General features: G+C 37.9%; 1 protein-coding gene and 1 non-coding gene across 2 annotated transcripts in view; one reads left to right on the top strand and one right to left on the bottom strand.

Annotated features, from left to right (window-relative positions):
* The window catches only part of LOC126273350 (cytochrome P450 6k1-like), a 32,217-nt gene extending 26,821 nt beyond the window's left edge, over positions 1–5,396 (top strand). The window contains exons 5-6 of the mRNA XM_049976898.1: positions 1,992–2,243; positions 4,904–5,396. Of these exons, the coding sequence (XP_049832855.1) occupies positions 1,992–2,243; positions 4,904–5,082 (431 nt within the window). The 3' untranslated portion in view covers positions 5,083–5,396. The remainder of the gene's footprint in view (positions 1–1,991; positions 2,244–4,903) is intronic.
* A 9,823-nt stretch (positions 5,397–15,219) lies between these two features.
* On the bottom strand, positions 15,220–15,294 carry Trnas-cga (transfer RNA serine (anticodon CGA)). The gene has a single exon. It is a non-coding gene; the product is annotated as a tRNA-Ser (tRNA).
* Between the last annotated feature and the right edge of the window lie 3,109 nt (positions 15,295–18,403).

The raw sequence follows: 18,403 nt of genomic DNA, 5'->3' as shown, positions 1-18,403 counted from the left end.
GGACATCGGACAAGTTTGCGAGACGTTGTTACAATGATGGCAGACGCCTCACCCACCGAATCCCCATGCTTTTGTGCCAGGTGTCCGTAGACATTCCACAAGCGCCTATACAAAATCTGCAGTGCTCTGGTTTTCATTCAAAGGATACTCAATTACAGCTCTCTGCTCCCACCTCCGTTACAGAAGCCACTTTAAAGACTATGCAGAAAGCCGCCACGTATCCTAAATTCATGAAACCATTCCACGACGTCGAAAAACAAATACCGCAATTTTTTGAACCGAAATTGGCGGAGAAAATATATATGTTGCATGACTTATTGAACGCCAGTCGTATGATCACTGGAAACAAAAATCACTCATTTTTGAAGTGAAATAATACCATTACATGACATGAAAGAATGAACAGTCCACGAACCGTTACTTTGCCACAACCTTGTCCCGACCTTAGAAGTTGCCTATGTGTGCAAGAAGACTCCGCTTTATCGCTACCTACCATTACCCGATTTTGTTATTTGTCATTTAGCTAGGAGAGAATGCTGTATCATTAGGATAGTGTACTAAGAAATATATGATGTTTCTTGGTCGATCTTTCAATCTAATGACTAATTTTAGAATCACATGAAGCAATATGCACTAAAGAAAGCCATTAACAGTATAGTGCACTTTCTGCTTGTTCGTTCTTGTGAGACTTTAGGTTATGTTCCGTGCAGCGTTTGGAGCATTTTTAGTTCTACACATTTAAGTGCTGCATAATATATTAATGCTAATTGACAGATTTTGTTAATTTTGCAGTTATATAATTTCATGAAACTTCTGTGTATGTGGATTTCATGAAACTTCTGTGTATGTGAATTATTAAACCATATTCCGTCCGCCGTGCCCCGTCTTGTACCTCATAACGGAAAAAGATCTTCTACAACGGAACATATGATCTTTGCGAATGAACTGAGTTTCTTTAATCTCTTACAAAATTCACCCGTCTTTGACACGGAAATTGGTGTTCGGTTTAAAAAGTTTCTATTTCGAAACGTATCTAACAAACAATTGGTTTCTGATAATGCTTCCTCTTAGTCTGATTTCATTTAACGATTATTAGTGTACTACAGTAACAATGTAATAAATATTCTGTTAAATGCAATTCTGACAAGATTTTCCGATTTGGAACATTGCATATTTCAATAGAATTTTTGTACCTAGTACATGACCAAGTCGTATCTTGGAATTTTTTTCACTTATGGTGAAACCTTATTTTTCCGAAGAAATTGTAGTAATTTCAGAAAAAGATTCACCACATAAAAAGCGAATGCTATCACTTAAAAACAGAATAATTAAATACACTGAACTTCTGAAACACCGTTGTCTAGAGGCGGAAGACTGAAAAGTGTTCTAAAAATGTGCGGCACTTCTCCCACTCAGAGACAGAGTAATTACTGCCGTTGTTATTTGTGCGTTATTCAGCTCTGTGCGCTATTAACTGTTTCCCACAAAGCACCCACTGCTCTTTTGTTATCAGCCACAGAGTGCAACACAGAACCTTAAACAGTTTTTTTTAGGATTTATTAATGGTTTTGGGCATCAGTAATACAGCAAGTCTCAGGCCACTACTCGTAACAATGGAAATACCGGTTACACCAGAGTGCTGGCCATACAACACTATGACATGGTACGTAAGCAATATACGAAGTTTTATGTGTGACGGTGGTTATAACTAACCTGGTAGTGATGAAACAGCACATATTCATGGATTTCCTAAAATACTAACTGGTTTTGCAATGTGCCCTTCAAAAAATAGTTTATTTACCTAACGGTTTGCGAATTAATGACTGACAGATATTTTCTTTCTCTATTGTGACTAATACGCTCGTACCTTTTCCTTGACGTGTTTTCAGACAATAACTGAACTACAATCGCTAACGGAGACAAAACTCCACATCGAGGGCAACTGTGGAGTACTTACTGAAACACCTCCATTGCCTTTTTTTTATTTTCAGAAACCCTTCGTATGTATCCGCCCGTTCCAGTTTTGAATCGCGAGGTGGTGCAGGATTACAAGCTGCCAGGATACGACTGCGTCTTGGAGAAAGGAACTAAGGTGCTCATTCCAGTCCTGGGACTTCATCACGACAGGAAATTTTTTCGAAACCCCGAGAAATTCGACCCGGAGCACTTTTCTGAGGAGCAGAAGGCATCCAGGCATCCCTACTGCTATCTACCCTTTGGTGAAGGGCCACGCCTCTGCATTGGTGAGTCATTCCGTCTTTCATCTTTATTGTTTATTGTGCTTAGTATTCCGTTCTTTTGTCGGTAAAAATAGAATCGACATAGGATCGCACTAATGTCCTTCTCTCTGTTATGACCCCTTTCCGTTAGGAACAGGTAGAGAAATCAAGCTGATGTTAATGTCAGTTATTACAGTCTACAGTCTTGTTGTGGTGCAAAAAATTTCTAAGTCAATGGCATCAAAAGATGCTGCCATTTTTATGTCACATATCTAGATACTAGTAAACTCACTCTCTAAAACTAATAAGAGTAGACGAACTATCCATTTACATAGCTAAGTTTGTACTGAACCGGCAAAGCTCAAGTCCCATTCCTACTTGTTCCGTTTTTTTACGTAACTCATGTGAAAATATCTTCACATCTCGTTCAGATGATGCAAAAGTGTCACAATAACTTTAACTACAAACATAAGTGACAATTCGAAGGATAGCTACGTGTAATGCAGTTTCTAATCAACTCGCATCTGGTACCCATTACGATTGTGCTAACAGATCGAGAAACGCAAGTGCTTTAGGAAAATGTGCTTAGTTAATGTGAAAAACTAGAATAATAAATGATGCTTAATGTTCGATCATTACTGTTGCTGTTGTTGTGATCGTGAGCCCACAGACTCGATCGATGCAGCTCTCGCTTTAGCTTATCCTGTTCAAGTCTCTTCCTCTCTTGATAACTATTGCTACGAGCATCCATTTGAAACACGGCCTCCCTTTACAATTTTTACCCCCCAGCACCAACCCTCCCCCCCCCCCCGCCGCCCCCCTCCCCCCCCACACACACTTCCATTACTAAACTGATGACGATTTGACACCGTAGAACTGTGTATCAACCGATTCTTTGTGTTAGTCAGGCAGTTTGGTTCTGTACCTCCTCGTTTGTTATTCAATCTACCAGTCTAATCTTCAGCATTCTATACTCTCTTCTCGCACGGACTGTTTATTATCCGTACGAGACTAAACTACAGCCAAATATCTTCAGGAAAGCATTTATGGGATTTATATATATATATTCAATGTTAAAAAATTTATCCCTTTCAGAAAGGTTTTTGCATAATATTTCCAGTAGTCATTTATTTTTCTGCTTAAATAGCAAACGTCAGCCTTCTATCTGTAGCACCTCATTTCCTAATATAGTTCCATAAGCATCGCGAGATTTAATTCGACTAGATAATCTTACGGTTCCTGTACTTTATCCTTGCTGCTTTCACAATTTTATACTCAATGAAAATATAAATCTGCTAGTAGTTGTCCATCAAAAGCTCTCACAGATCGTGCTGTTTGGTACACGAAACGTTTCATCTAAGTCACTTGCATTAACAAACAACGAAGTGGCTGATTAAGTAAATGATATTCACTGAAATAAAAAGGATGAAATCAATAGTGATACAGTAGCTGAAATGGAACCACATGAATCGTGAACCTGTAATGTAATGAGTGTGTCTTAATAACAATACCTGGGCCAACTCAGTATATCTTGAAATATGGCTGCACATTTATTTCCGGAAAACTGGAACTGGTAGATTAGTTAATGGCATTCCTTCAGTTGATGGCACACTACTTCTTATTTTTTTGTTTGTTGAAAATTTATTTATTTCCTGACGTGACTACGTTTGTATGTTTTGACCTTTAGACCATCATATCAACATGAAACACGAAGCTCTTTCTGGAACTTGAATAACACTATATGGTCCAGACTCAGTCTGAGACCACAGTGCAGCCTGTTGATGTGAAGATGATTATGTGACATGCTTGAATCTAGTCATGTAAGGATACAAACGTGATTCTGTAAGGAAGAAGATTAAATATTTTCCTTGTTTCCTGTTTTCAACATTCCATAGTCTTCTTCTCCATGTTGCCGTTTAATTTCTCATGCTATGTTATTATTTTTTTTTTTAAGTTTACGTTGGGCTTGGGACACATCTGTATTTAAAAGTGTTCCTATCCGTAGTTTCTGATAACTTAATGTTTAACGGCAGCAATCAGTCCTGAGTTTTAGGAGAAGATGTGGAAGATATACACACGAACATTATATATATAGCCGGCCGTGTGGCCGAGCTGTTCTAGGCGCTTGAATCTGGAACCGCGCGACTGCTACGGTCGCAGGTTCGAATCCTGCCTTGGGCATGGATGTGTGTGACGTGCCTACGTTAGCTATGTTTAAGCAGTTCTAAGTCCTAGGGGACTGATGACCTCAGATGTTAAGTCCCATAGTGCTCAGGGCTATTTGGTTCCATTTTTATAATGTGTGTGTGGATTTGATAGTAGTTGCATTATCTCCAGTTTTGGTAACGAGGTAGAGTCGTACTGGTTCACTGTCCCAAGTCCAGCGAATGTGATCAAGATAGTTTTGAGGGAAGGAATAGCATCTCATAGCAGTGTCAGTATTGAAATAATCCTAGAAAGAAATTTGGTGATATGCTGTGCAGACTGTATACGTTAGAACAGTTTTACTACAGGATTTTTTCGTACTTGTGCACTTAATTCCTCTCTGTGATTGGTATGAATCAACTCCACTTCTCTACAACGAATTATTCCGAAATTCTTTGCAGTCTTACGTCAAGAGTGGAAAAAAAGTAACACCTTCAGTCACACTACAACGAGGTGATGGTACTTTTCTATTGTTGCAGGGATGCGTTTTGGACTGATGCAGGTGAAGTTGGCACTGGTTCATCTACTGTCAAAATTTGACTTTCTGCCCGTTGGAGAGAAGCAGTCGAAACTATGTATGGCTCCAAACAACCTCGTGCTGACACCAATCGGCGGAATCGAGTTGAGGGTGGAGCATCGACGAATGGCTGTGAGCTGAAAGCTCGACTGAAACTGAAGCTGAAGCTACGGTGAACAGCTCTGGAAGACTATCTGCACACCATTTGCACACTCTCTTGAGAACAGGACCCAACAAATAACTCTTTGTTGTGATGGAAAATTAATGTCATTTTATTCCTTACAGTGAGATATTATAATTCACCAGTTGATACTTTTCCTCTCACAACAAGCGTAGTTTTTTTTCTGTGTTATGTAAGGTGATCATTAAGACTTATATTAATGTAAAGTTGTACAGTTTTTTTATTACTTTTTATCAAACGATAAAGATGCATGTATTGCAATGTCTCCAATTTACTTCCTTTTTGTTGTCTCTGGAAGTCATTTAGAGGTGCCGAAATCTTATCCTCACTTGCACCCTAGTGTAGTTACTTCCATGCCATCTCTACACACTCCTTTCTGAAACAAAACCATGTACATTAAGTCTGTTACTAGTCCACAGTTGTGAATATTTGTGGGATATAAGGACTGCAGCATTTACGTTTGAGACAAGTAAGCAACGACTGACGTTGGTCAGAGACGTAATTTACAAGAATTATTGCAAAAAGTCTCCTTCTTTATATGAAAAAAGATAATATAAGATGCAAATTTTGTTTCTCCTCCTTTTTTCTTAGAATGCCCAATGAAATGGTTATCTAATTCTGTTTTCGATTTAGTCATTTCTCCAGTACTTATATCCCCTACCTTTTTCAGCTCGGTTTTTAAAGAGGACATTACAAATTCCACTATTAAATTTACAACGGATTTTACAGATTCAACATTAGAGATTTACATCTGCAGTGTTATTATTTACACCGGTAATCTGAATGCACTGAGAGTTGACAGAAGCTGGTTTTCCCCTCTCCAAAAAATATTATTTCTGAAAATTTAAGCGGAATGGCTCTTCCAGAATTCGAGTACTTTTAGTCGTAAAATAGCCTGAATCATATATTGCCCACTCCTCTATGTCTTCCTAAATTTTAAATGTAGAATCAACTTCATACACAGTAATCGTTTCATTATTTGGCACATTCTTTACACTGAGAGCAGTTGGCAATAGTTTCATCTGAATACACAGGCCAACGATGGAAATTTTTTTGCAGAAAATACCATATTGTTATTTATTTAGGGTGGTAATCCCACAAATGACACTTAACAAACTGTATCACCCACCATTTCTTCACATTTTACACTTGAATTTATTAAATTAAGCGATTTTTTAAAGAATTTGACGCTTTTATATAGTTCAAATTAAAAAGGAGGTGTAATGAATGTGGATGACGTTGTCAGCACTGCTGAAAAACATGTTGTTGTTGTTGTTGTTGTTGTTGTTGTTGTTGTTGTTGTGGTCTTCAGTCCTGAGACTGGTTTGATGCAGCACTCCATGCTACTCTATCCTGTGCAAGCTTCTTCATCTCCCAGTACCTACTGAAACCTACGTCCTTCTGAATCTGCTTAGTGTAGTCATCTCTTGGTCTCCCTATAAGATTTTTACCCTCCAGGCTTCCCTCCAATACTAAATTGGTGATCCCTTGATGCCTCAGAACATGTCCTACCAATCGATCCCTTCTTCTGGTCAAGTTGTGCCACCAACTTCTCTTCTCCCCAATCCTATTCATTACTTCCTCATTAGTTATGTGATCTACCCATCTAATCTTCAGCATTCTTCTGCAGCACCACATTTCGAAAGCTTCTATTCTCTTCTTGTCCAAACTATTTATCGTCCATGTTTCGCTTCCATACATGGCTACACTCCATACAAATACTTTCAGAAACGACTTCCTGACACTTAAATCTATACACGATGTTAACAAATTTCTCTTCTTCAGAAACGCTTTCCTTGCCATACCCAGTCTACGTTTTATATCCTATCTACTTCGACCATCATCAGTTATTTTGCTCCCCAAATAGCAAAACTCCTTTACTACTTTAAGTGTCTCATTTGCTAATCTAATTCTCTCAGCATCACCCAAATTAATTCGACTACATTCCAATATCCTCGTTTTGCTTTTGTTGATGTTCATCTTATATCCTCCTTTCAAGACACTATCCATTCCGTTCAACTGCTCTTCCCAGTCCTTTGCTGTCTCTGACAGAATTACGATGTCATCGGCGAACCTCAAAGTTTTGTATTTCTTCTCCATGGATTTTAATACCTACTCCGAATTTTTCTTTTGTTTCCTTCACTGCTTGCTCAATATACAGATTGAATAAAATATATGAAAAACATATCCTGGCAAAAAGGTCTGTTCTATTTTTGTGTTAACAAATGGTGTTTTGTTCACTATCAACCTAACCTCCCTTTCCCGCTTCCTGTACATGTGCTCAGTACAATGTCTAGTCACGGATGTAAAAACTCTGCTTATAGTTTTTGTTATAGTGGTGGTGAAACTGTGATTAAAAAACACCAAAGAAACATTACAGACTTTGTGAAAAAGGTTTACCTATCATACTTTGGATCTAAAGTTAGGGACCACGATAAATCTTGGGCACTGCATAAGGTATGTTATGTGTCTGTTGAAGATCTGAGAAAATGGTCCAAAGAGGAGAAAAAAGCTTTTAGATTTGCTGTTTCTATGATATGGAGGGAACCAAGAAATCATTCTGATGATTGCTACTTTTGCAGTGTTGATATTACTGGTCATAATTTGCAAAACAAGAGGATAATAAGCTATCCTAACCTTCCGTCCCCCACCCGACCAGTGGAGCATGGTGTAAATTTGCTGGTTCCTGAACAACCAGATGATTTAAATTCTATTCCAACAGAAGTATTTTCTGATGTACACTATGATTTAGATGAACCAGATGATGATGAATTCCACTGTAATACAGAAAGTCTAGTGCCCTTATTGTTACTAAGACCGAGCATTCGTATTTGGTTAGGGATCAGACCTTAGCGGAAGAAAAAGCTGAACTGCTATGCTCTAGATTAAAAGATAAGATCTTAGTGGCAGTTGGAACCAGCATATACATGTATAGAAAGAGAGAGCAGCAATTTTACACATTTTTCCAACAAGACGGTGATTTAGTATACTGCTAAGACATTCATGGTCTGACGAATGAGTTTGGTTTTGAATACAAAACAGAAGACTAGAGGCTGTTTATTGATTCATCCAAAACAAGTTTAAAGGCTGTTTTATTACACAATGGTAACATGCTGTTCAGAAAGTTATGAAACTCTTCTTTCACCTCGTCGTCGGACCTGAAATGCTTTTCGGCCAAATGTTCTTTTAAGGGGACCACACCCTGCCTATCTAACCCATGTTAATTTAGGCAAGTATTTGACACATTTCTGAAAAAAAAATTGATGATGGACCTTAATATTTTAACTGTATGTTACATGATGCCAATAGAGTCAACTGTAGCAAAATCTACTTTATCCATTTCATAATTTTTAAGAAATACTTTTTTAAATTTATTAACAAAAATATTAAGTTTTTCTCCAAAAATATTTTTTTGGGAACTTCCTAATGGGGGAATATTAAGGAACTTAGTACCAGATGTAGCTTTTTATGTTATACAGAGTCTCTTGAAAATTTCATTCATTTATCTGTGATAATTTCTGATATAATGGGGCATATGTACTGAAAATTTTAGTTTACGGGAAATTGACTGTAAAGAAAAACCTTTTGAAATTCGTTACTTACAGTTAATTCAAACTGTCCTGCTGCATATGATGGCTCTTTTTTGGCCTTTAGCGGGTCTCCCAGCATCTTTTTCACCTTCCTGTGTGTTTGTCTTCCTTTCTTGGCCTTATTAGATGCAGACCTGTGTGCATCGGCTATCTTCATTTTATCGCAATGTTTCAGCCCAGTGATCATAATTTCACCAGGATTAATTCCCAGCTTTTTTAGTAACAAACACTGTCCAATATTACCACAATTCAATGTAATAACAGCATCATGAACTCCTAGATTCATTGTATGCATGCCTACAAATACAGTTTAAGGAAGGCGGCTCTAAATTATGCTTTTGAAACATTCATTTGGGTTCTGTGTCTGCCCATGCAGACGTTCCCTTAGAAGGTCAGGATGAGCCAAGTCTCTGAAAATAGGTTTAATTGCTGTAATAACAGCAACAGGAAGAGAATGCTTTTGAGGATAAGATTCTCCAGTTGCCTGAGCCCTATTGTATTTGCACCACGAATTTTCTCCTGATGGACACAATCCATAACATGGACTTGTTTCCTCTAAATTGTCGTTTCCTGAAAATGCCTTTACGTAAAACACAACAAAACACACGTAAACAAGTAATGCAGATGTAAGTATAACAACTGCTCGCAATCACACTTTAACAAAACTAACCGCGTGTTTGAAAGCGTGTTGTTCTCAAACAGCAGAAACAAAAGAATACCGACCGTTGCAATCCAAGGATAGCCAACACACTCGGGAGTAAAAATAAATTCCCTAACTTGCAATTTAGGGGATATAAAGATCTAAAATATATGTAGAAAAGTGGGTAACAGAAAAGTGGGGGTGGCACATAAATACACGTGGTAGGAAAATGTTCGAATAAAATTTTTCAGCAAGATCTTTTTCACGGCACTTAAATAAAAACTTAATCTAACGAAATATGATGAAAACCGAAAATCGATTTTTTTTTTTAGACCTGAACCACGGTGTGGTCCACTTAACCTACGCAACAGGTGATAGCCTCTGAGCGCCAAGTCAGGACTATAGGGTGGGTGGGTGATTATGTTCCACTGAAACTGTTGCAGAAGAGCGACGGTTTGCCTAGCGATGTTTGGGCCAGGGTTGTCGTGGAGAATGTGTAGGCCCTTTCTCGACATTCCACTTCTCCGGATCTGAATTGCCAGTTTGAGTTTTAAGTCTCACAGTACCTGTCAGCGTTAATTGTGGTCCCAGCGATTCAACTCCGATGACTAAGTGAAAGAAGAGGTTCATAACTTTGTGAACAGCATAGCGGCGACTTGGTATGACATTGGCGTACAGAATATGATACAGCGTCTACAAAAATGCATCGACAGGAATGGTGATTACGTCGAAAAATAGCTAAATGTTCAAGCTGTAAACTAATGTAAACCATTGTAGAAATAAACAGGTCTATGTACTTGTAAAAAAATAGGAGACCTTAATTTTGGGGTTACCCTAGTATACCTATTGGATATTCTGTGCATATGAAAGAAATATATGAAAACCTAGAAATAGTGCTAAATAAAATAGGTCATTCTTCTCACGGTTGGATGATATGTGGCAATCTAAAATTAAGATGCATGCTGCTTGGTCAGCAAGGTGGCTTTACCAAATTTCCATGTTTCTTGTGTGAATGGGACAGTAGGACTAGGGATAAACACCAGTGCAGAAATAACTGGCTGTGAAGGAGTCTGGTGAGAAGAACCTTCTAAGGAAAAACCTTATAGTTCCAAAAAACGTACTCCTACCACCTCTACATATAAAGTTAGGCCTAATGAAACAGTTTCTAAAGGCTTTGGCTAAAGAAGGACCATGTTTTATGTATCTCTGCCAAATATTTCCACACCTCTCAGAACCTAAACTAAAATAATGTGTCTTTGTCGGGCGTGACATTAGAAAATTTATGTTTGATGTTAACTTTGAATCCACACTGACCTTAAATGAGAAAGAAGAGTAGGTATCGTTCAAGCAAGTCGTTACAAAACTCTTAGGACATTAAAAAGCCCCAGAATATATTTCTATTATAGCTACAATGTTAAAGAAGTTTAAAACTTCAGGACGTTTAATGAACGTGAATGTTCACTTTTTGAACAGTCACCTTGATTACGTCCCACAAAATATGGGAGATGTTAGTGAGGAGCAAGGAGAGAGTTCACACCAGAACATTAAAGTGATGGAAAAACGAAAATGCTACCAAGGCCCCTTTAACATCAACATGTAGGGGATTAGTGTTGGTCATTTCAAAGAGGAGTTCAGCAAGCGACTCATCGTAGAAAAAGCTACTCAAGAAGGTTCAGTGAAAAAAGGGAAAGAAAATACAAACCAATTCCAGCTGACAAGTGAAACCTCTATTTTAAGCAGCTTACTGTAAATACAAACCATGCTTATGTCGTAACAAAGCGTTACATTAATTTCCCGTTTACTATATAGCATAGGACTTTTATACTATACAATAAAAAGCATATTGTTCGAAAACTATGGGTAACACAAAGAAAGTAAAGATAGATTTGGATTCAGCTCATAAAAATCTATGAAGATCAGATTTACCTTGGTAAAAAAAGTTTTTCAGAAAAAGTTTTTCGTTGGTCTGTGATATTGTTAAAACTGTTGGAGGTTTCATCTAGGTCGTCATGAAATGACTTATCCTTGTCTACTTGCTCAGCCATTTTCTTACTCATGACTGAAGTAACTTTCAGCAAACAAAACAATTTTCAATCATTTATGTTTCTCTTGTGGCGGTCCTTTGCGTTGCATTTTCAGTAATTGCAGGGACAACAGTCTGGATGACTGACTGATCTGGCCTTGTAACACTAACAAAAACGGCCTTGCTGTGCTGGTACTGCGAACGGCTGAAAGCAAGGGGAAACTACAGCCGTAATTTTTCCCGAGGGCACGCAGCTTTACTGTATGGTTGAATGATGATGGCGTTCTCTTGGGAAAAATATTCCGGAGGTAAAATAGTCCCCCGTTCGGATCTCCAGGCGGGGACTACTCAAGAGGACGTCGTTATCAGGAGAATGATAACTGGCTTTCTACGGATCGGAGCGTGGAATGTCAGATTCCTTAATCGGGCAGGTAGGTTAGAAAATTTAAAAAGCTAAATGGATAGGTTAAAGTTAGATATAGTGGGAATTAGTGAAGTAACAAAAATTTTGGTCAGGTGAATACAGGGTTATAAATACAAAATCAAATAGGGGTAATGCAGGAATAGGTTTAATAATGAATAAAAAATAGGAGTGCGGGTAAGCTACTACAAACAGGATAGTGAACGCATTATTGTGGCCAAGATAGACACAAAGCCCTCGTCTACTACAGTAGTACACGTTTGTATGCCAACTAGCTCTGCAGAGTGAAGGGAGCCGAAAATTTAATAGTCATGGGAGGCTGGAATTCAAGAGTAGGAAAAGGTAAAGAAGGAAACATAGTAGGTTAATATGGATTAGGGGTAAGAAATGAAAGAGGAAGCATTCTGGTAGAATTTTGCACAGAGCATAACTTAATCATAGCTAACACTTGGTTCAAGAATCATAAAAGAAGGTTGTATTCAAGGAAGAATCCTGGAAATACTAGAAAGTGTCAGACAGATTATCTAGTGGTAATACAGAGATTTAGGAACCTGGTTTCAGATTGTAAGACATTTCCAGGGGGAGAAAAGGACTCCAACCACAATTTATTGGTTATGAACTGTAGATTAAAACTGAAGAAACTGCAAAAAGGTGGGAATTTAAGGAGATGGGACCTCGATAAACTGATTAAACCAGAGGTTGTACAGAGTTTCAGGAAGAGCATAAGGGAACAATTGACAGGAATGGGATAAAGAAATACAGTAGAAGAACAATAGGTAGCTCTGAGGGATGAAGTAGTGAAGGCAGCCGAGGATCAAGTAGGTAAAAAAGACAAGGGCTAGTAGAAATCCTTGGGTGACAGAAGAAATATTGAATCTAATTGATGACAGGAGAAAATATAAAAATGCAGTAATAAATCAGACCAAAATGAATACAATCGTCTCAAAAATGAGATCGACGGGAAGTGCAAAATGGCTAAGCAGGAATGGCTAGAGAACAAATGTAAGGATGTAGAGCCTTACCTCACTAGGGGTAAGATAGATACTGCTTACAAGAAAATTAAAGAGACCTTTGGAGAAACGAGAGCCACTTGTATGAATATCAAGAACACAGATGGAAACCCAGTTCTAAGCAAAGAAGGGAAAGCATAAAGGTGGAAGGAGTGTGTAGAGGTTCTATACAAGCAGAGATAGCAAAGGATTTGGAAGAGCAGTTGAACGGAGTGGACAGTGTCTTGAAACGAGGATAGAACATGAACATCAATAGAAGCAAAACAAGGATAATGGAATGTAGTCGAATTAAGTCGGGTAATGCTGAGGGAATTAGATTGGGAAATGAGACACTTAAAGTAGTAAAGGAGTTTTGCTATTTGGGGAGAAAAATAATTGATGATGGTCAAAGTAGAGAGGATATAAAATGTAGACTGGCAATGGCAAGGGAAGCGTTTCTGAAGAAGAGAAATTTGTTAACATCGAGTAAAGATTTAAGTGTCAGGAAGTCGTTTCTGAAAGTATTTGTATGGAGTGTAGCCATGTATGGAAGTGAAACATGGACTATAAATAGTTAGGACAAGAAGAGAATAGAATCTTTCGAAATGTGGTGCTACATAAGAATGCTGAAGATTAGATGGGTAGATCACTTAACTAATGAGGAGGTATTGAATAGAATGGGGGAGAAGAGGAGTTTGTGGCACAACTCGACAAGAAGAAGGGACCGGTTGGTAGGAAATGTTCTGACGCATCAAGGGATCATAAATTTAGCATTACAGGGCAGCGTGGAGGGTAAAAATCGTAGAGGGAGACCAAGTGATTAATGCATTAACCAGATTTAGGATGTAAGTTGCAGTAAGTACTGGGAGATGAAGAAGCTTGCACAGGTTAGAGTAGCATGGAGAGCTGCATCTAACCAGTCTAAGGACTGAAGACCACAACAACAACAATTTTGGAAATGGAAAAGTTCGTTGTAAATAAGAAAGCTGGTCTACCGTGATAACTGAAATCTAATTGAGAGGCGCATTGTCCTCTAAGAAAGCGCATATTACATCTGCGAGGGATTTGCTGTTACAGTAGCACATATTGCTGAATCCGATGGCATACGAATGACTATCAGCCTAACACCTTCCCTTCATCTCCATATGATGACACGTCCACCATTCATGTTCGTTTTATTCTTCGCTATGAGTATGGACCTACTACTTACATAAATTTGATATACGTTAGTCACTTCTACAACAATACCTCTATACTGGAAACACATATAATGTGGATACCGGTTTCAATCGTAAATAGTTAATTTTGCACTGCCACACAGGTCATTTAATAACGAAACTACAATTGCACGCGCTCACCTGCACATTCAAGCATGAAGCAAAATACCTCAGCACAAATGTATTATCAGGTAGTCACTCACTCAATTTAGAAACTAAAGGAAAGAATATGAAATGTAAGAGAGGAAATTGTTTTCTCAAGCACTGTCTCAGTTACCTTCTTAGACAATCATTAAATTATGTTTTTCTTAGTCAAGGGACTAATTAAAATTGGGACCATTTTGTATCGATGACGATAACTTGCAGTATCACACATCAGAGTCGTACGGGGCTTCCTCTTAGGAATTTCACTCCCTCACACTACAGCAAAGGTATTCCAAGGCAGAATTTGTTCTAGAAGCCTAAGAAGAAGCTTTTTACTTTCCTAGGCACATGGCTCCTAAAATGTAGCCAGAATGTTCTCAAAGTAAGGGTCAGATATTGTTGAAGAGGACCTTAAAAAGGCTCATGTTTTTGTTCTATTCTCAAAACACATTTGTTTATTTATTAATTTTATGTACATAATTCGGTTTTGAGAAATCTTCACACAAATCTTGGTCTAAAAAATTAAACACGAAAAGCTCCTCTTAAGAAAAGTATATTATATACCCAAATGTGCAATTAAATATTTCTTTCGTAAAATAAAGAACAACCGTCTTCATTTACAATCGTTTTTTTATTTCAGTGTACGACTTATTTCAAGCCCTAGGTACTGATCTTCAGGCACTTTAACAGTCTACATCATTTTTTTCCTCGTGTCAGATTTAAGTTAATTCTGGTCCTGAAAAGATTATAATGATATGTCATAAAGAGACAAGTTGTGAATATAAGTTTACAAAAATAAGACAGGACAACTTGCTGTTTCTAGTAATAGATATATTGTTTTGAAGCACAGTGTGAGTAAATATGTTTATGTACATGTATACATTTACTTATACACAGAGTTAATACATCGTTATGAAGGGTAGTGTGAGCAATCATATTAATGTGCATATATAGACGAATATACATTACTGTATAAATCACAGAAACGTCTTTACTCATACTGTGCTACACAAACATGTTTCCACTGGTGAAAACAGTAAGTAATTTGAAACTTCCTGGCACATTAAAACTGTGTGCCCGACCGAGATTCGAACTCGGGACCTTTGCCTTTCGCGGGCAAGTGCTCTACCAACTGAGCTACCGAAGCACGACTCACGCCGGTACTCACAGCTTTAGTTCTGCCAGTACCTCGGTCTCCTACCTTCCAAACTTTACAGAAGTAAGTAATTTTTTCGATTTGTCTAAAATTTGCAAACATATATTCCCAGTGTGCCATTTTGTAATATACAATTGTAGTGTCACCAGGACCAGAATTAATCTAAATATCAGAAAAGAAAAAAAATTAATGCAGACTGTTAAAGTACATGAGTTACCAGGGCTGGAAATGCATCGTGCATTGCAATAAAATCGCTATTGTGAATGATGCTGGTTGTTCTTTATGTTACGAAAGTAATAAAGTCATGGAAGAAACACTGAAAAACATGGATAAAATTAAATAAAATAGTTATTTATTTGGCAATACGATAAATTCTCTCTAATGCCAAACGATTTAAAATTTGACTGTATTGTGCTCCCTCATTGGTAACAAAGCACAGTTTCTAAAATGTGGTTCAATATGGTAGAGCAGGAGAATCTTAATATTGAGTTGAATTACTTCTAAAGATAAACGGGTCCAGATCTTTTTAGTAGCACCTATCTTTTCCCACAGCTTTATACTTCAATTCAAGACTTATCTGAAACCAACTCAGAATTTCTTCAGCATACCAAAGCATCCCAAGTTCCTCAATTCAGTTTCAAATGTTATTATAGTATCTTTCATTTCATTAAAATTCTTAAACTTCTTTAAGTGATCAAGAATATTTTTTAAATTTACAATGTCAACAGTCAATTTAGCAAATAAATTTATCTATAAAACAAAACGAAATGCACCGGTACTGTGAGCTACAGTACTGGAATCTTAACATTGATTCACACATTAATTTCAACTTGATTTCTAATGTGTGCGACCTCATAAAAGAGTTTTCATATATCCGTGATTATATGGTCATGTAGCCTTTGATGCTAATAAGTTCCTCTAGAACGTACAACATACGTTTTCGCTTATATGACGTTTATATACAAATAGAGTTTTAACTTATGGATTCGTTGTTGGAAGAATATTACGAATAAGACATTTCACAATGGAACATCGTTCTTGTAATAAAACATGAAAACATGGTATAGCGCCGTTCCACAAGTGAGCCATATTTATGCACAGAAATATAATACAAAATGACGATCGCTAGCCGCCTTGCAATGTAAATGTGCCTTTTAGTATCAGAAATCTCCGAAGAGATAGATGTTCAGCTTGAATTAGAGCGCAGCTCTTCTCATTAAAGGTAACTGGGATGTGACAGGAAAGAAAAGATTTCGGAAGGAATTGGCTGTGGCCTCCAGTAATGGACCAGTCCCGGCATTTACCTGAATTGAAAATGGGAAACCACAGAAAACCGTATTCACAGTTGCCGGTGGATGGATTCGAACCACCTCGCCTCCGAATCCAGGGATTGCTAGCTGACCACCTCAAAGTGCAAAACATTGGTCGAGAATGTGAAAAACTGGTTGTTGTAATTGTTTTCTAAGAAAATAAAATGCATCACAACAAAAGGTGCAATTGATATTGCAAGTTTTTCCTTTGACGTATTCCAATCTCTGTCTTCCTATACAGTTTTTGCCCTCTACATTCCCTCTAGTACCATGGAAGTCATTCCCTTATGTCTTAGCAGATGTCCTATCATCCTGTCCCTTCTCCTTATCAGTGTTTTCCACATATTTCTTTCCTCTCCGATTCTGCGTAGTACCTCCTCATTCCTTATCTTATCAGTCCACCCAATTTTCAACATTCGTCTATAGCACCACATCTCAAATGCTTCTATTCTCTTCTGTTCCGGTTTTCCCATAGTCCATGTTTCACTACCATACAATGCTGTACTCCAGACGTACATCCTCAGAAATTTCTTCCTCAAATTAAGGCCGGTATTTGATATTAGTAGACTTCTCTTGGCCAGAAATGCCTTTTATGCCATAGCGAGTCTGCTTTTGATGTCCTCCTTGCTCCGTCCGTCATTGGTTATTTTACTGCCTAGGTAGCATAATTCCTTAACTTCATTGACTTCGTGACCATCAATCCTGATGTTAAGTTTCTCGCTGTTCTCATTTCTACTACTTCTCATTACCTTCGTCTTTCTCCGATTTACTCTCAAACCATACTGTGTACTCATTAGACTGTTCATTCCGTTCAGCAGATCATTTAATTCTTCTTCACTTTCACTCAGGATAGCAATGTCATCAGCGAATCGTATCATTGATATCCTTTCACCTTGTATTTTAATTCCAGTCCTGAAACTTTCTTTTATTTCCATCATTGCTTCCTCGATGTACAGATTGAAGAGTTGGGGCGAAAGGCTACAGCCTTGTCTTACACCCTTCTTAATACGAGCACTTCGTTCTTAATCGTCCACTCTTATTATTCCCTCTTGGTTGTTGTACATATTGTATATGACCCGCCTCTCCCTATAGCTTACCCCTACATTTTTCAGAATCTTGAACAGCTTGCACCATTTTATATTGTCGAACGCTTTTTCCAGGTCAACAAACCCTATGAACGTGTCTTGATTTTTCTTGAGCCTTGCTTCCATTATTAGCCATAACGTCAGAATTGCCTCTCTCGTGCCTTTACTTTTCCTAAAGCCAAACTGATCGTCACCTAGCGCATTCTCAATTTTCTTTTCCATTCTTCTGTATATTATTCTTGTAAGCAGCTTCGATGCATGAGCTCTTACGCTGATTGTGCGATAATTTTCGCACTTGTCAGCTCTTGCCGTCTTCGGAATTGTGTGGATGATGCTTTTCCGAAAGTCAGATGGTATGTCGCCAGACTCATATATTCTAGACACCAACGTGAATAGTCGTTTTGTTGCCACTTCCCCTAATGATTTTAGAAATTCTGATGGAATGTTATCAATCCCTTCTGCCTTATTTGACCGTAAGTCCTCCAAAGCTCTTTTAAATTCCGATTCTAATACTGGATCCCCTATCTCTTCTAAATCGACTCCTGTTTCTTCTTCTATCACATCAGACAAATCTTCACCCTCATAGAGGCTTTCAATGTATTCTTTCCACCTATCTGCTCTCTCCTCTGCATTTAACAGTGGAATCCCCGTTGCACCCTTAATGTTACAACCGTTGCTTTTAATGTCACCAGAGGTTGTTTTGACC

The sequence above is a fragment of the Schistocerca gregaria genome, chromosome 5, assembly GCF_023897955.1.
Source record: "Schistocerca gregaria isolate iqSchGreg1 chromosome 5, iqSchGreg1.2, whole genome shotgun sequence".
Lineage (NCBI taxonomy): Eukaryota > Metazoa > Arthropoda > Insecta > Orthoptera > Acrididae > Schistocerca > Schistocerca gregaria.
This window is presented reverse-complemented; position numbering and strand designations above follow the sequence as displayed.